We start from the raw sequence: 19,515 nt of genomic DNA, 5'->3' as shown, positions 1-19,515 counted from the left end.
GTGAGGATATTTTTAACAAGTTTCAAATATAGATGTATTGAATAAAAAAAAGACTTAATGTCAAATAATAATTCCAAAAATCAGTGATTGCCATTCTTTGCATATTTTTGGTAATTCTGTAATCATTGCATGCATCACTAATAAATATTCTAAAAACAAAAAATATTTTCGATTGTGATGAATATATATATCAATTAGTGACAGAATAAAATGTATTGTTTTTGGTCAATTTTGACAGCTGTTTGGGGGATTATTTTATGAGGCCAAACTGTTTCTACTTTGCTGTAGGCCTATACTGAAAGGCTGAATACGTTAAAGCCTACCTAATCACTGTAGCCTGACGGATGAACAAATAAAATTAAAACCTTATGAATAAATAGGATATCTTGTAAGATACTGCATGATCCAAATATAGTATTATTTGATACATTTTTAAAGTTTTCATTACATTTTGGGCATGAAATCCACGCTGAATCCACCCTTCTGATGGGATCAGTTTAATCCAGATTTTTTTGGATCAAAGTGATACAAATCCTACAAAAAAAGTTCTGAAAAACCCAAACTAAAGGTTTGATCCGGATCAAAACCAAGATTGGATTACATGATCTAATCCGATTATGTAATCCATTTTTTTCTTTTGAAAAACCCATTTTCAAGATTTGATCCAATCCGTTATCCAAAATCCTAGTGGATTACTTTTGAAAAACTGGGCCCAGTAGCTAGAAGTTGCAACTTGGATACCTCACCTCTCCAAGATACCTTGAAGGACCTATCTAAGAGGTAAGATTCAAACCACTGGAGTGTAAAATATATTAGTCAGATATGTGCCATTCTGAGCTTTTACTTTTGATATAGGTATACTGATGCTAATAAATTAACTTAACACTCTGGTATGGTGCTCACAGTTGTCGCGTTTGCCGAGTTATGTCGTCCATAAAATTTGCTCACGAGATGAGACGATACATCATGTTGGTCAAGAGAAGGGGCCGAGACTGTATTTTAATAAAGCAATGAGCCCCAAGAAGCTGTGGTATACAGTGAAATTATAACAGCTAAAGGGGCGTTGTTAGGCACGATGCCAAGCGGAGTGTAATGATATAAATAAAAACAGTATATTCTTCCACCAAACAATGTAGTTCCTCATAAACAGTTGTGGTTCCAAAGTGGTTGCCAAACAACACAAATGTAAACAAAAACAGCATATGCTGGTTAGGTATGTTTTGGTGCTGGGATGCTGGTTTATGCTGGTCCTTTGCTGGTTTATGGTCAAGTTGGTGGTCAAGGACCAGCATAAACCAGCTAAAACCAGCAGGAGAAAGCGCGTGCTGGAGAAGCGTGTGTAGATCAGAGGCGCGCAGTAAAGAAATAAACCAGTGTTTATGATATGATCTTCAAACTACGCTTAACCTTGTCTTATTTTTAGCTATAAAATTGTAATTATATTATCATTATAATGCGATTTGACCACTTTGATGTCTACACTTTATTAAAAGCTTATTTTAGACATGAAATTCTGCAAAATTAGTTTGCTTATGATAAAAAAAAATATATATATAAAAAAAAAGTTTGTGCAGGACAGATGCACATTATGTGCAAAGCAGGGCTCCCGAGGTCCAGGATTAAGAACAACTGTTCTAAGACAGTGGTTCCCAATTCCAGTCCTGGGGACCCTCCGCTCTGTACATTTAGCATGTCTCCCTTATTTAACACACCTGATTGAGATCATCAGCTCAGTTTATGGCTCTCTCGCCTTACAAACTGATGACAATAATCAGGTGTTAAATAAGGGAGACATGCAAAATGTGCACTGTAAGTACACCATAGTTATACAAATGAACTAGATCAATGCATTTATGTTCAAAGGGATAGAAACCAAGTTAAAACACATTAGGCATATATAATTCCTTATCCTAGTGGGCAACATCAATATCACAGCCTTCATCCTTAAATTACAAAATCTGACGTTTTTAGGTTTTCTCAACTCTGCATTTTCTTCTCCTCGTCTTTTTAGCCCGAAATTACCATATTAGTATTCATGTGTTATAACCATTTAGAGAAACTATCATTTAGCTTATCAGATTTTCATCCCGGTGATGTTAATCTTGATTTTACTTTGTATTCTGAGTGAATTTTATCTTCACAAAGCCAGAACTAGATTCCATTGTACCACTCCTATAAGCTATTTTAAGCTTCTCACAAACTCTGTCAATGTAGGCATTTATTGTTTTATTACAGAAATTAAAAAACAAACAAACATTTACATATATATACACACGCAATGAAAACAGTGAACAATGATCACTTTTAATTAAGACATTAATAAAGCCCTGATTTTAAGGTCAGAAACAAACTCTTTATAATGAACATAAAATATAGGATTTAAAACAATCAAAATAAAGCTAAAGCGCACAGTGAATGGACAATAGTGTCACCCGGCGTCCCACAGCACCAGTATTTGGTTCATGAGAACTGCTTATTCACATTTTTGCTAGAATGTTACTCTCAGTCTCATTCCCATTTATAGACCTTCAGCATCTTCTCGGTCAGAGAGGCCAGATAACTGCTCTGGTTGACCTCAAACGGACAGATGTCCAACACGGGGAGATCCGCAGGCATCTTCTGAAGCAGAGCACCAGTGCCAGCATCCCAAACCTGCAGACAGAACAGAGAAATCAGTCAATATGTGCAAAACTAACAGGACCAACATCAAACAAGCGTTAACTTCAATATGCAACATGTTACAGGACATACCACACACATATCTCAAGAATCCTTTCATAAACAAGGTGTAGAGAGAGTAAATAAGAGACTTATTGTGCAGTGCAGAGAGCTGCGTTGATTAAAATGGAACTTTGTACTTTTTGAAAATACACCTTCAAGCCACTTTTGTGGTCTTCTGTGCCACCTCTATAGTACAAATATTGTTAATACTGATTTCATTTGATTGATAACGTATTCTTTTTCTACTTGTTCATATTCTGTTGTTTTACTTTAATTATTAAATTATAATTTTTTACAAAATTTCCCTGCAAACCACTTTAAGGAGTCAAATATCACCTCGAAATGGTGTGAAAATTTTGATCAGATTTTTTGATTATTCATTAGAAGGTGCTCCTGAAATTTTGACTACACTCCTAAATTTTTTTAAGTTTGGAGGACAAGTGCAAAAGAAAAGAAGGTGGAGAGCCCTGTTTAATGAGAAAGAAAAAATAACGCAGGACTGGACTGTATGTGATCCATAAGGAAGTGACTAGATGAAGTGCAGTTTCTCACCATGGTGGAGTTTGTGGCCTCATCTCCAGCACACACTAGTGTGGCTCCTTCTCCTGCCGGACTCTTAAACACGGCGTTCTTGGTGAGTAACTTGCAGGAGGATCCAGCGCTGAAGGTCTGGACTGGAGAACAGGAGCAGATGGGCGGCTGACTGCTGTCTGTTTGAGGCGTCCGGCTGAGCTCCATTAAAACACAACGCAGTGATGGGTTTGTGCGACCTGGATGACACAAAACAGACAAGAAATGACGAGAAATGACAAGAAAATACATTAACCTTCAATTAAAATAAGCATGGATTGCATAAATCATTATTGATACTGAAATAATATTAGTGATTTTTTTTAAATCATGCATACCAGGGCTATTCAATTAGATTCATTTGAGGGCCAGATTATCAAACAAAAAATTTTAAGGGGGCCCAAGGGGGTTCAGGCCATCCCAATCTCTTTCAGAGGGGCCTATAAAATAAAAAATTGAATTGAAATGCATATTCAGAAGTAAAACAAACTATTACTACCAACAACAACATCTATAAAAGGTTAACATTAGCGCTGTCTATTATAAAAAAATAAAATATATATTTTTTTGTAATTAATCATGATTAAATTACATATTTATATTCTTATAATTTCACACTGAACGATAAAGATCGTATATTTTAAAAATCTTCAATGTCATATTTTTACTAAGTAGCCTATTATTAATGAAGACCAGTTTTATTGATACCCATACTGCTACCGGTGTCTCTATTAAATGGATTTTCCCTCAATTTGACCAAGTGTAATTGAAAGCCAATTATTTTAACTATCTATCTTTATTTCTATATAAATTAATCTTTATTCAAGCTACAAAAGCTAAAGGAGAAGTCGAAGATTTACAGATAATGTACTCACCCCCTTGTCATCCAAGATGTTCATGTCTTTCTTTATTCAGTCGATAAGGAATTATGCTTCTTGAGGAAAACATTTCAGGAATTCTCCCCTTTTAATGGATTTCAATGGTGCTCCCGAGTTTAATCTTCCAAAATGCAGTTTAAATGTAGCTTCAAATGGCTCTAAACGATCCCAGCCGATGAAGAAGGGTCTCATCTACCAAAACGATTGGTCATTTTCAAAACAAATTGACAATTTATATACTTTTCAATCTGAAACGCTCATCTTGTATAAGTCCGTGTGAACTCCGTTTTCTTTTTCAGGTTCAATATGGTCAATGCAGTTAGGGTATGTCGAAAAACTCCCGTCTCGTTTTCTTCTTCAACATCAAAATCGCCCTACATCGCTGTTTTACCTTCATTTGTAAAGGGCGTTTGATCTACTTTGTATGTTCACATTGTACACACTGGGTCGGTACTTCTAAAGCGTTTTAGAACGATTTTAAAGTTGGGGAAGAAAATGAGATGGGAGTTTTTCAACATACCCTAACTGTATTGGCTGTAAAAAAAAAAAAAAAACAGTTCACGCAGACTTAGATAAGATGAGCATTTGAGGTTGAAAAGTATATAAATTGTAAATTTTAGAAAAAGATGGCAGATCGTTTTGCTAGATAAGACCCTTCTTCTTTGGCTGGGATCATTTAAAGCCCTTTGAAGCTGCCATTTAAACTGCATTTTGGAAGTTCAAACTTGGGGGCACCATTGACATCCATTATATGGAGATAATTCCTGAATTTTTTTCCTCAAGAAACAATTTCTTATCGACTGAAGACAGAAAGTCACAAACATCTTGGATGACGAGGGGGTGAGTAAATCATCTGTAAATTTTTGTTCTGGAAGTGGACTTCTCCTTTAATGAGCGACTAGAGCAGCCGAGTGATGATTTCACCTTTTCTTTTGTTCCTTGATTTCCATCAATGACAGACTTTAGCAGGTTTCATATTAATATCATTGCTCTCTTTAAAACCCGATGCACACGACACAGATCTGACACATATTCAAATTTCTCCCAACTCTGTATGGTCATTTAAGACTTTATAACTCATTTAAGAATAACCATGAGCACGACTGAGCACAGCGATTTTCATGTTGATAGGACAAATGGTTACATAAATATATCCATTTTTATGGTTTTTCTCTTTTATAGCGCCACTAAGTGGCCAAGCTCCATGATTTTGTTCCTGTGACATCCGATTTCGAACGTTTTGGCGTCCCTTTGCGACGGTCAGTCAAAAGTGAAACTTTTTTTGATAATTACTGATATTTACTCTCCAAAGATCTTTCTGCACTGGTTTGGTTCCGAATGGATGAAAAACCTAGCACTAGCTCGCAAAAGTAGTTTTTTCAGAAAATCCAAAATACACAATTTCGCCTCACAATCTAATCTGAGGCATGCGTTATGTCCGACGTGAGCCAAGGATTCCAACAACAAAAGACACTTGAGCCTGCAACTTACAGTTTAGGATTTATGAGCAATTTTGTACTTTTGATCGCTGTAGCACCTGCAGAGATATTTTTAATCCAAAATGTGACACAAATTACTAGGGAATGAACAACTAGACATGTCTAAAGCAGTGTGCAAAATCTGTTGTCTACTGGTATCCTACTGTGGTAATATGACTAACATGAGTCCGCATCTTGGTCGACATCATCCAGAGCTAAACGCCAAACAACCTGGGAAAGCAGAAGTGCTGGCAAGCCAACAAACTCTGAATGACACTTTGTATGAGCTACCCAGCCTTTCAGATAAGGCAAGGCGGATCACTAAGTCAATTGCTATGTTTATATGCAAATACATTTGACCGTATGCAGTTGTAGAGAACGATGGTTTCAGTTCGTATAGAAAGAAGCTTTTTTTATTGTTATATATTTTATTTAATACAATCCAGTATACGGACTCTTCGTTTTATTTTAATAAATGGAACTAGTTTGTTTGTATGCACTTTATTTCAAAAATGTTTTATTGGACATTTTGTGGCTGTTTATTTTTGTTTATTTTACTGAAAACTGAAATAAAGCAGGAAAAATGACTGCTAAGGTGTGTTTGTTGTTGTAACGGTGTATCATTAAGTGTATCATTAAAATTTTTCCCCATGGTCTAGAGAGAAAAAGATCGCAACACATAGCAATATCGGTTCGCAATACTTGTAGAATCGAAATTCTGGTTAGAATCAAAGATGATCTGGTTCAATTCTCACAAAAATCAGACCAACGGTCTAGGAGGAGTTTGAAAAAAAACAAACAAAAAAAACCTATGGCGGTTCAAAAGTTATTAGCATAAATGGGAGAGTAAATTTGAGCTGGCGATGGCGCTAGAGGGTTTGTGTTGGAAACTCCAAATTTCCAATGATTGTAGTTGAGACTGTCCTCTATCTGTGTGGCAAATTTCATTACTTTGTTTTTTTGTCATGGTCTGAAGATGATCTGGATCAATTTTCACAAAAATCAGACCAAAAGTCTAGAGGGAGTTAAAAAACAAAACAAAAAACAAACTATGGGATCTCCAAATTTCCATTAATTGTAGTTGAGACCATATTTGGGATGCCATTATATTTCGACCAAAATAAAAAATAACTCCAATACTTAAATAATGAAACGGGCCGGTATGTGAGTTGGATATGTACCTGGTCTGTACGTGACGAGACAGTGTCTGCTGTCCGGCTCCACCTGGATGTCTGTGCAGCTGCCAGACTCTAGAGGCAGGATGTGAGGCGTGTATGTGGTTCCCTCCACGTGCTCCCAGAAACAGCCGCCCTCCAGCGTACCAGCGATCAGGCCGCCACACGGGAACGTGCTGGACGCAGCGCGCGGGATGTAAGACAGGGAGACCACTGGACAGCTACAATAAATGAACAGGACAATTTTATTAACAAACAAGCAGACACCAACTCATTTTCTCGGCACAGTTTTTACAGGATAAAATCCAACAAAATGTACAGCATGCTACAGTTTCACCAAAGAAGAGTTGAAACTAACCTGGAGCGCAGGGGGGCCAGCTCCTGAACGTGAGTGCTGGTGTCCCGCGTGTCGTACACCAGCACAGAGCCGTTGGCGAGACCGGCGTAGATGTAGTTGTTGTTATCATGGCACCAGCTGCAGCTCCACACAGGTCTGCCCGTGTTGTAGGCCTGAACCACTGTGTTTGTCATCAGACTGTGAAAAAAAAAACAACAACAACTACATGAGGCAACTCAAAACAGTCTCAAGATGCTATAATCAGGTTTCTGGAACGTAAAAAACACGCATTCACTAAAAACTGTCAGTACATTTATGAGACATTTATGACACAATCTTTATTGTGTGTAATCCAATAAAAAGGAGTACACTACAAAATAATGGCAAGAAACTTGTGAGTTGTCTGTGCAGGCTGCATGCAAAAACAAATGTAGTCTGATTTACTATTCGTTTTAGTGAATAAAATAACTAGTATTGTCTGATAACGTTTTTTAATAAATTGCTCAAAAAGACAAGTTAATGATTTGAATCAGTGTGCCCTGTATAAATTACAACACTAAAGACATAACAGACATCATAACTGATTCATTTGATTATATTTCACAATGAAAATGAAAGAGAATCAAACCAAAAGCATCTGAATCAGAATCAAATCAGGAAATCGAACCTGAAGGTTGATGGATACTGGATTTTGATGATCACTGAGATACCAGTACATTTTCTGTAACTATTTTGAAAGAGATTTTATTTGCATATTTATTTTTCATTTTAAGTAAAATATTAGTACATTTGTTGCATTATTTTGTATACTTGTAAAAAAAAAAAAATAATAATAATTTTAAAATTTTTATATTTATTTTAATTATTGTAGTACTAAATAAAAATGACATTCTGCCTTTGTAAACTAACTGAAATGTGTTATGGATTTAGTTTAAGTTTACTATAATATATCTATTGCTGATAAAAATAACTAAGTTTGAAATTTGGCCAATAACTTCTTAATTGGCCAGAGGGATTTGCATTTGCTAGATTTGATACATTTTATTGTACGTTTTTTTTTATGAATTATGTTGTGCCGAAATGAGATACCCAAAATTATCTAATTCTCTAATGTCAAAAAAAATTAAACAAGAATTTTGAAACTGACTTGATCCAGTGTTTAGATTTTTGCACTAGAAATGTATGCAAATTAGCACATATTTCACTAAATAATGCCTCATTTGCATATTTAAACCTAATATTTTAGAAAACTTGTAATACCAAAAAGTCTGCAATTATCAAAGTAATCAATTAACTGGGTAAGTAAGGTAATAACTATTAGTTGCAGTGTCTCACCTTAAATGGGTTTAGTGTGGAATGCATGATTTCCGGTATTTTGCAGATTACTCGACACAGGCAAAATGCAAATCGAGGATTTTTTACAAATTAAATACTCTACTAGAATCGAGGAATCATTACAGCCCTACAAAATTATTACATAGGAAGAAAACATTAGTCTCTCACCTGGTGAGTTTGATTGTGTTGTCGAGGGCCGCAGACAGCAGAAGGCTGTCCTGTTGTCGGCTGAAGGCCAGACCTCTGATCTGTTTGGAGTGAATGGGAACATACTGACTAGGTTTGAGAGTCGCAGTGCTGATCTTCTTCACACCGAAGCCTGAGAGAGCGACAAACAATCAATCAATCAATCAATGGTTATATAAACAAAGCAAGGAAAAGAATCAATGCAAAACAGCTCAAATTCCTACCTGGCAGAAACGTTGCTTGTGGAGAAGGCTGAGATGCCAGCAGGCAGCCGAGAGGCTCACAGTAGGACAAAACCCTACTGCCTCCTGACTGAGACACCAGCACAGCTTTAGAGAAGACATAATGTCTCCCGCTGGACGAGTCCTGCCTTTGGGACGATGAGACAGACGCTCCCTGAGAGGAGCCGAACGCCGCCTGAGCTTTCCACCTCCGCAACTCCTACAGAACAAACACAGAAATCAGGCTATCATTAGCTGTCATTAAACTGAACAAAATTAAATAGGTTTTTATTTACATTTAACAGATGCTTTTATCCAAAGCGACTTACAAAAGAGGACAATGGAAGCAATAGAGCGATAACATGCAAGTCACATTTAGCCTAACGCAGCACACGTATCAAGTATTTTTTTTTAATTATATAATAAATAAAAAGAAAATAGATAGAACAAAAAAAGAAAAAGCAAGCTAGTATTATCTACCTAAAAATTGATAGACAGAATACAACAAGAACAGAGAAGCTAGTGTTTTTTAAAAAGAAAATTAGCAGCAAGTAAATTAACAGAGTGTAAGTCTAAAAGGGCAAGTTTTATTTATATTTTTATATAGAATAGAATTAGAATAGAGGGTGCTAGAGTTAGAGGGTCAATTAAAGATGGAAGGGATGTATTTAGCCGATTCCTGAAGATGGCTAAGGACTCAGCAGTTCAGATTGAGTTGGGCAGGTCATTCCAGCAGAAGGGTACATTTAATGTGAAAATCTGTGAAAGTGATTTTGTGCCTCTTTGGGAAGTCTGCAGAGCCAGTGGTGGTTTTGTAGGCAAGCATTAACGTCTTGAATTTTATGTGCGCAGCTATTGGTAGCCAGTGCAAATTGATGAAGAGAGGTGTGACATGCGTTCTTTTTTCCTCATTAAAAATTATTCTTGCAGCCGCATTCTGGATTAATTGTAAAGGTTTGATAGAACTGGCTGAAAGACCTGCCAAGGGAGCATTGCAATAGTTAGGGATTGAACAAGGAGCTGTGAAGCAAGTTCAAGAAAGAAAGGGCATGATCTTCCTCATGTTGAATAAAGAAAATCTGCAGGACCATGCAGTTTAAGCAATGTGGTCTGAGAAAGTCAGCTGATCATCAATTACAACTCCAAGGTTTCTGGCTGTTTATCAAGGAGTTATGGTTGATGTGCCTAACTGAATGGTGAAATTGTGATGAAGGGATGGGTTTGATGGAACCACAAGCAGTTCTGTCTTGGCTTGTAGGTTGAGTTGAAGATGATGGTCCTTCATCCAGCAAGAAATGTCTGTTAGACAAGCTGAGATGCGAGCAGCTATCGTCAGATCTTCAGGATGGAATGAGAGTTAGAGTTGAGTGTCATCAGCATAGCAGTGATATGAAAAGCCATGTTTCTGAATGACAGAACCTAGTGATGCCATGAAGACAGAGAAGAGAAGTGGTCCAAAAACAGAGCCCTGAGGTACTCCAGGGCCCGGTTTTTCAAAAGGTTTAATCCGGATAAAATTGATCCGGATTTAGTAAACCTTTTTTTTTTGCGATCCGTGATCATGTAATCCATTTTACTTTTGAGCCAGTTTTTCAAAGCAACATCGGATTGGATCAATCTGATTTGGATAGGAACTTTTCAGGATCAGCAAATCTGGATAACCAGTGCTCAAAACTCCAAGAACTGAGCCCTGAGGTACTCCAGTAGCTAGATGTTGCGACTCAAACCACTGGAGTGCGGTACCTGAGAAGCCCTTTATAATGGATGCACTTTTTTTGAGCTTCAAAATCTCAACCCTCATTTACTGCCATTATAAAGCTTGGAAGAACCAAGACATTTTTTAATATAACTCAGATTGTATTTGTCTGAAAGAAAAAAGACGTATACACCTAGTAAAGCCTGAAAGGGAGTAATTTTCATTTTTTGGGTAAACTATCCCTTTATCTTTAAAAGTAATATCCCCTTTTTAAAATCAGGTCATTCTCAGCTTTTTGTCATTGTGACGGCACACAGACAGAGGCCACTCCCACGATAGTTGATTGACATGAGCGCCTTACCTTAGACCCACCCTCACCGATCTGAAACAGTCTGAATACGATCACCATTGTGTGACTCAGGTGCAGAGGAAGACTCTAATTGAGCGATTAAGGTGTTTCTGTTGTTGGATGTATAATAATGAACATAGCAGTAGTCATTTACTCCTGACATCTGAGCTGCTGAAGAGGCAGAGGATAACGTTACTTTCTTTTAAAAGAAAAGGGCCGATCCTGATCTACATATGCCTGTATGCTCATGTGAATCATTCGTGATGCAGCTTCACCCACAGCAGAAGTGAGTATAAGTTTTTTTTTTTTTTTGCATCTTTGCAAATGGCCTTTCTTAATAATGTGCTTGGTGGCAAGCTGCGGCTAAAGTAAACATTACAGCTCGTAATCCCTCAGCAGAGAGGGGCGGGGCGAGCAGAGCTCATTTGCATTTAAAGGGCTCATGCGATAAAATGAGCTGATATTTGGCAGAGCTGATTTTGACAAGGTTAAAGGTGTTTTTTTACACTACTATTGAGAATTTTTAACCAAAGTGTATTAGAGACTTTTCACTAAGACCCTAAAGAATCATATGAACTTGTGGAAAATGGGCATCTGATGACCCCTTTAAAATCCCTGTTCTAAAACACATGAGACATAAAAGTAGACGAGTACAGAGTTCTCCTGAAAAAGACACACACCTCGACCTCTTTGCGCAGTCGCACATTTTCATCAGATATGAGCTGCATCTGTTGACGACACTGAGCGACTTCCAGCTGTTCCATTCTCCGCGACCCCTGCTCCAGCTCTAAACGGCTGCACAATTAAAGACCATCAGCATAAGCATTTTTTGAAAATATACTAAAATACAACAGCAGAACCAACAAACCAGAACCAATAAAAAAATTTGATTAGATTCAACTTTATTGTCATTACACATGTACAAGTACAAGGCAACGAAATGCAGTTTAGGTCTAACCAGGAGTGCAATAAGCAGCAAGTGCAGGATAAAGGTATAATTTATAAAAAATCTTAAATAAGCACCTTTTTAATCGCACTTCCTCCGCATTGTCCACGGCTTTCAGTTTCCGTGCATAAAGAAAGATGATATGACCACGTTTGGCTGGTTTATTGCACTGAGGAGACAGAAAATATTCTCAAGAAATTACAATTCAATTACAAATTCAGTATTTTTTTTATGTTTGTGTCAACAGCTTTTTACAAAAGGAGCATCATATGATAAACTGCACTTAACAGAGGAATAGTTGGTATTAAATATTTCATAATTTATTAATATTAAAACAGAAACATATATATATATATATATATATATATGGGTCAAAGACGTAAAAGGGTTTAAGCATCAAAACCACAAGTGTAATACTGTTATAAATTGTTGTTGTTTTTCAAAAAAAAAAAAAAAAAATTTAATTTCATTGCATTTATGTTTTTGTTTTTCTGAGCAAAAATAAATCTCATACATTTTACCTAATTTACAGAAGGTACCCACTAAAATGTCATTCAGTGTAACAGTTTTGTCAGGCATATTTACAACAAAAACAATTTATGACATATTAAAAAATGAATTATTTTCACCCCAAATACTTTAATTAGTTGTAATTCTACATTTTTTTTTTTTTTTTTACATTTGCCACTATCCTAGGTTTTGCCCATTTGTCATGATTTCTTTACTCATTTAAAACACAAAATTGAACATGCCCCCTTATTCATTTGTATATTTTATATGTATAAGTCAGAATAAGCATGTTGTTTTAATTTTTACATAAATATTGTGTTACACTAAATGACAATGTAGCATTATTTCAACCAAATGTTGACATTTTATTATCCAAAACCTTATTTGAAACCTTAAAAGTAGAAACTTTATTTACATTTAATGTGAATTCCATTGACATAAAATCACTTTTGTGAATTACTTTTGACGTGGACATCTTAACGTCTTTGACCCAAATAAAAAGAGTCGGGGTGAAAACATTTTGAATTTGAAGATCAGGGTACATTAAACTTAGTTTGTCTTCTGGGGAACATCTAAGTAGCTTCTGTAGCTCCTGAAGGGCAGTACTAAATGAAAAAATATTATATTTAGGCAAAATAAGAAAAATGCACACATCTTCATTCTGTTCTAAAGTTTTCACCCCCGGCTCTTAATGCATTGTGTTTCCTTCTGGAGCATCAGTGAGTGTTTGAACCTTCTGTAATAGTTGCATATGAGTCTCTCAGTTGTCCTCAGTGTGAAAAGATGAATCTCAAAATCATACAGTCATTGTTGGAAAGGGTTAAAATAAACAAAAATGCTGGAAAACCAAAGAATTTGTGGGACCTGAAGGATGTTTCTGAAGAACAGCAGATTGTTTAACTGTTCAGGACAAACAAGAGACTCATGAACAACTATCACTAAACAAAAAAAAAAACACGGCATTAAGAACAACAACAGTGTTAAGAATTAAGAGTATGTAAACTTTTGAACAGGGTCATTTTTATGAATTCAACCATCATTTTCTATATGTAAAGACTATATTTAAACGTCTTTTCTTGTCTTATTCAAGTCAGTACTAAATATAAAATAACATGCAATTTTGTATAATCCCTATTATTTTGGCAAAGTACTTAACATTTAGCAGATTCTGCAACTTTTGGCTTCAACTGTGTATTTATATATATATGTACACAATATATGTGACCCTGGACCACAAAACCAGTCATAAGGTTAAATTTTACAAAACTGAGATGTATACATCACATGAAAGCTCAATAAATAAGCTTCCTATTGATGTATGGTTTGTTAGGATAGGACAATATTTGGCCGAGATACATCTATTTGAAAATCTGGAATCTGAGGGTCCAAAAAAATCAAAATACTGAGAAAATCACCTTTAAAGTTGTCCAAATTAAGTTCTTAATGCATATTACTAATCAAAAATTACATTTTGATATATTTATAGTAGGATTTTACAAAAAAATCTTCATGTAACCTGATCTTTACTTAATTTCCTAATGATTTTTGGCATAAAAGAAAAATCAATAATTTTGACCCATACAATGCATTTTTGTCAGTTATTGCTACAAATATACCCCAGCGACTTAAGACTGGTTTTGTGGTCCAGGGTCACATATATGTACACAGTGTGTATGTATATATATATATATATATATATATATATATTTTTTTTTTTATAGGATATCTGCAAATTTTTACATCCAGATATGCAAAAATGTAAAAATATTTCTTTAAATTAATGTTTGGTTTTGCACATTTTTTAATGTTAATTCAGGATAATTTATCTCCATCTGTGAATTTTTACAGCCAGTTATCTAATTACTTCTTACAATTAACATTTAATTTTGCATACTTATTTTTTCATTAAAAAAGGATATATCTGCATTTATGAATTTTGATCCACCCATCACACCACTATTTACTGTAAAGTGTCATTTTAAATGATCAAAATCATGCCTTTGATTCAAAGAAATTGTTCATTCACTGAAACTGTGAAACCCACCTGTGGACATTTATTTCCTCCACTCGTCAACCACCGTGAAATACAGATGAAGCCGAAGAGGTGACCGCAGCGAAGAGCGGCCAAGCGGTGGTCACCTGCCGAGGTCCAGGGCTCAAAACAGATGGAGCAGTTCTCTCCCTCGCCATCATCCGCTTCAGCCTCTCCTGCTGGACTCGCAGCAGCTGAAACAGGATCCACCGACTCAGAGACAGGCTAGAAAGAGAAAAATGATAATAAAGTCAATGAGAACTGCCATTCATAATCCACTTTATTACAATGATGTGTTGCTTTTCCAACTGAAACAAGACATTTGAGGACAAATGATCAATATAAAATGATCAGTCACCTCAGATTCTTGTTGTGGCTCTTCTGGTTGAGCAGCTGCACTCGTCCCTTCAGAATCTGTAGAAACGCTGGACCCTGAATTACATAAAAACATAAGGCTTTGATTTATATGCAAAGACATTAGCCAATCAAAACAAATGACACTTAAATACAGGAGTCTTTAAGACACAGTAGCAAAAAAAAAAGGAGTGTAAAATATGGCTAAAAAATAAAAGTAACATTTCAATATCGATTAGTAGAGTCTGATATCCCGTTTTATTGTGCCTTTTGCAACTGAAAATGTTGAAATTAAGTCAATAATACTGATTAAACTTATCAAATTTAGAATGGTTTTATTGGTGCATCCATTGTTTAAAATGTAAAAATATATCAAATATTAATTAATAAATTAATAAGGATGAATGCATAATTATAATTCTAGCAAGTACCAATATTTTTTTTTTTTTAATGTTTTGGCTCATACTAGATATTAATTAATTTGAGTTTATTTTGTATCGGATGAAATTAGATTTTACAAATATTTTATAAAAGATAATAAAATTAATATTTTATGTATGTTTTTATATTAGATGTTAAAATGTATTTTTCATACTAGCTGGTATTAGGTATTAGAATTTATTTTATATTAAATATAATTTATTTAGACAAATTAAAATAAAACCTTTTAGACATCATAATATTATAATGCATATAAGTTACTTAAACTTAATTTTAAATATAAACTTAATGAGAGTTAGATGACAACAAAAGGTAATTTAAACAAAAAAAGGGGAACAACCAATTCTACTGAATATTCAATTTCAGCCAAATTATATCTAATATTGATTAAATCTTGTCATTAAATTTAAGATTATTAAAATTGATACCAGAAATTCTAGTCTAAAATGGTCAAAAAAAGGTAATAGAGATAGCTGGGAAAATATGTCAGGCCTAAAATGGGATGAAACGATAAATAAAAAGGAAGTGGACCTGTAGCACTGGATTCATCAGACGTCGGCACATTCACAGCAGGAGCAGGGTGCCTGCCACTGGGATCAGGATCCATCAGTGATGGATTTGCGTGTGAAAGTGAACGCCGTGCATCCTGGGACCCGCTCAGCCGCTCTGCCAGATTGTCTACGATGAGTTCCCTGAGTCTACGCATGCTTTCTTCACGTGTGGAGAACTGCGTATGTGAACTTGGAAGACAAAAAAGAAATCAGAAAGATCGAGTCATATAATGATTCCACACTGTTTTTGGAGGCAAAAGTAAGTGAACCTTTTAATTTTATATGCATTAACCCATTCACTTACCCAATTATGTGTCTTCTCCTGATCTGCCGACGGACTGAAAGTCTGGGTCGATCAGACGAGCCTTGAACCTGCATAGAAACATCCTCTTCCTCTGTGCTGCTTCCAGATTCAGAGACTACGATCACACTGGCCTCACCAGATGCTGGAGCTGCTTCCACCTCCATGTCCTCCATCTTCAAATATGACCTGCAGGAGACATGACAAGCAAGTGTAAAGGGCTGAAACAGGGTTGTTATTTTTTAACTAAAAATAATATAAAAGGAATAGTTCATCAGAAAATTTAAACTCTATACACCCTCTTGATGTTACACACTACTCTTCCATAGCAGGGAGAAAAAATGACTATGGAAATCAATCGCTACCATCAACTGTTACAAACGTGCTTAAAAATCGCAATGGAAGAAGAAAAGAAAAAAGAAATTGACACATAAATCATGACAGAAATGTTATTTTAGTGTGAACAAAACCATAAAAAAATTGAAATAAAATGTTAACAGAAATAAAAGAAAATATAAAAATATAGACGCTGTATATCTTCATAGCCTTTATATCTTCTCATTTTAATTTAGTTTAACTTGATGCACTAAAATAAAAAAAAATGCTGAAACAAGTTGCTACAACAGCGTTTTAATGCCACGTTAAAAAAATGTTGAGAATAAAGTCGAAATGCTTCGAGAATAAAGCTGAAATGTTTCAAGAATAAAGTCGAAATGTTGCCATTATAAAGTCTAAATGTTGCGAGAATAAAGTCGAAATGCTTCCAGAAAAGTCTAAATGTTGCGAGAATAATGTCGAAATGCTTCCTGAATAAAAGTCGAAATGCTTTGAGAATAAAGTCGAAATGTTGCCATTATAAAATCGAAATGCTTTGAGAATAAAGTCGAAATGATTCCAGAATAAAGTTGAAATGCTTTGAGAATAAAGTCGAAATGATTCCAGAATAAAGTCGAAATGCTTTGAGAATAAAGTCGAAATGCTTTCTGAATAAAGTCGAAATGCTTTGAGAATAAAGTCGAAATGTTGCCATTACAAAATCGAAATGCTTTGAGAATAAAGTCGAAATGATTCCAGAATAAAGTCGAAATGCTTTGAGAATAAATCTGAAATGCTTTGAGAATAAATCTGAAATGCTTTGAGAATAAATCTGAAATGCTTTGAGAATAAATCTGAAATGCTTTGAGAATAAAGTCGAAATGATTCCAGAATAAAGTCGAAATGATTCCAGAATAAAGTCGAAATGATTCCAGAATAAAGTCGAAATGTTGCCATTATAAAATCGAAATGCTTTGAGAATAAAGTCGAAATGATTCCAGAATAAAGTCGAAATGTTGTCATTATAAAGTCGAAATGCTTCGAGAATAAAGTCGAAATGATTCCAGAATAAAGTCGAAATGCTTCGAGAATAAAGTCGAAATGCTTTGAGAATAAAGTCGAAATGCTTCCAGAATAAAGTCGAAATGCTTTGAGAATAAATCTGAAATGCTTCCAGAATAAAGTCAAAACGCTTTGAGAATAAAGTCAAAATGTTGCCATTATAAAGTCGAAATGTTGCGAGAATAAAGTCAAAATGTTGCCATTATAAAGACGAAATGCTTCCAAAATAAAGACGAAATGCTTTGAGAACAAAGTCGAAATGTTGCAAGAATAAATTGAATTTAGATTGATATCGAAACACTACTTTTTTATGCAACACTACTATCCGATAAAATTTACAGGGAGTCAGAGACATTAAAAATGACTTGTGGGGCCCGGGGCCCCTTCCCACATTCCACCAAAGGGCTCAGCTTGTGTAACATCCGAAACATACTTTGAAAGTAACTTTGTTATTGTATCTAAAAGCCTTGATTTCACACATTAACCCAAATTCTGAAATGTGCCAGTGTTTAATTCATAACAACACACGTATCTGTTAATTTCACAGAGCAAAAAAGTTTTAAGGTGCCTTCACACTTCAAATATATTCACACTGTAATATGATGCATTAACTAGCTATCTCCTCTCATGTCAATTTGTAGCAAAACGGATGGTTTGTGGCCCATGTGTGTTTAACAATTAAACCATATAAATATTTTAATTCACTTGTTCTTGTTTATATTCCATCTTCATAAAACAAAATAGACTGAGCCATCCGGGTATCTCTTACATACTATTTCTCAAATTTAGGACGCGCTGATCAGTACAGAGAGTATGCCAACTACATTAGTTTACGAAACATCCTGCTGGATCGCCTATAAAAGTCTTACACATTATATCACGCTACATCTATAGAGATCAGAGTGATCTTAAAGTCAACATTTACTAGTTATTTACTAAACTAGTTTATCAGACTTCGCTGACAAAATAAGCACAGCCACTCTGACCGTAAACATGCTGCTAATGTTGCTAACCAACAACATATATAACACTGACAATAGTTACCAAGCAGAGCGACCGAGTTTTCTTGCTGAACTTCGTCCGGTCAACAAAGCTAGATTTTCTAGTTTAAAAGTTAATCGTGGTGCGATTTTAAATGATTACAAATAACCCCGTTAAATTTGCGATATAATTTGTGCAGGATCTGCTGCTGTTGCAAACACAACCGCCAACGCGAAGCACCGCCCACTGTTTTCGTTTTGCTCTTTGATTGGACAACAGCTCTTTCCATGGCTCTGAGCGTGGCTACGTCTCCGAATCATTTCCGGGAATCGGTTCGTTTGAACAGTTCATTTTCGAACCATTTCGATTTCAACCAATAAGATTTCAACCATTATTATTGTGAAATCTCTGCAGCCATTTGTCTTCAGATTCAGAAAGAGGAGACCACAGGTGACAGAAGAGTCACCAACAAGTAAGATTTAAAAAAAAAAGCAAACAAAAATACCTTGTTTAAACTAATAGATATGTTTTTAGCTAGTATACTTGCCAGGTAAGTTTCTGTTATGAAATACATTTACTTTGAAACACATCAGGGTTTAAAAAATACCAAGGTGTGTTAAGAACTGTGCTATAATAACACCTAAAATGCAATTCGTGGACACTATAAAAGAGACAGACATGTCGATGTTTGTCAACAGTGTTTTATTTCAAACGTTTTCTGATTTACAGACATGTTACAAACTATTTAGATGCTATTAGGTTTAGTGTGTATGTGTGTGTTATTATGCTACTGTTTTTGATAGACCCTGGTGTGCCCACATGTGCATTAATTCATGTTTAATTAATGCACAGATAATCATGAGTTAATGTATAATTAATCAAGAAACAATTTATTAATAATTACTACATCAGCAACTAATGAACATTCTATATGATTCATAGATTAAGGAATTTAATAAATTGTTATTAGTTAAATGTGTCATAAAGTATTAATTCCCTAATAACCTCTTTTATTAACTAATAGTGTAAATTAATGTATTAATTATCGAAATGGGTTTAAAGGATAACTGTTGCCA

The 19,515-nt window shown here is 35.1% G+C and overlaps 1 protein-coding gene across 1 annotated transcript; it reads right to left on the bottom strand.

Moving 5' to 3' along the window:
• Positions 1 to 2,205: 2,205 nt before the first annotated feature.
• On the bottom strand, positions 2,206 to 18,669 carry rfwd3 (ring finger and WD repeat domain 3). The gene is made up of 13 exons (XM_073832088.1): positions 18,503 to 18,669; positions 16,085 to 16,270; positions 15,761 to 15,969; positions 14,793 to 14,866; positions 14,447 to 14,659; positions 11,970 to 12,061; positions 11,627 to 11,741; positions 8,905 to 9,121; positions 8,663 to 8,813; positions 7,181 to 7,357; positions 6,829 to 7,043; positions 3,274 to 3,491; positions 2,206 to 2,652 (listed from the first exon to the last, which is right to left on the bottom strand). Exons 2-13 carry the CDS (start codon positions 16,255 to 16,257, stop codon positions 2,509 to 2,511), a joined length of 1,998 nt encoding a protein of 665 aa, XP_073688189.1. The 5' UTR covers positions 16,258 to 16,270; positions 18,503 to 18,669; the 3' UTR covers positions 2,206 to 2,508.
• Between the last annotated feature and the right edge of the window lie 846 nt (positions 18,670 to 19,515).

This window comes from Garra rufa, chromosome 25 (assembly GCF_049309525.1).
Source record: "Garra rufa chromosome 25, GarRuf1.0, whole genome shotgun sequence".
Lineage (NCBI taxonomy): Eukaryota > Metazoa > Chordata > Actinopteri > Cypriniformes > Cyprinidae > Garra > Garra rufa.
This window is presented reverse-complemented; position numbering and strand designations above follow the sequence as displayed.

What these genes read in the sequence shown, in the direction of transcription:
- rfwd3 (XM_073832088.1), bottom strand. Translation starts at nt 16,257, where the DNA reads ATGGAGGACATGGAGGTGGAAGCAGCTCCAGCATCTGGTGAGGCCAGT. An exon ending in AGCCACAACAAGAATCTGAG is followed by an intron (nt 14,660 to 14,792) that starts GTGACTGATCAT and finishes TTCTCTTTCTAG; the next exon opens with CCTGTCTCTGAGTCGGTGGA. An exon ending in TCTCGTCACGTACAGACCAG is followed by an intron (nt 3,492 to 6,828) that starts GTACATATCCAA and finishes TGTGTCATCCAG; the next exon opens with GTCGCACAAACCCATCACTG.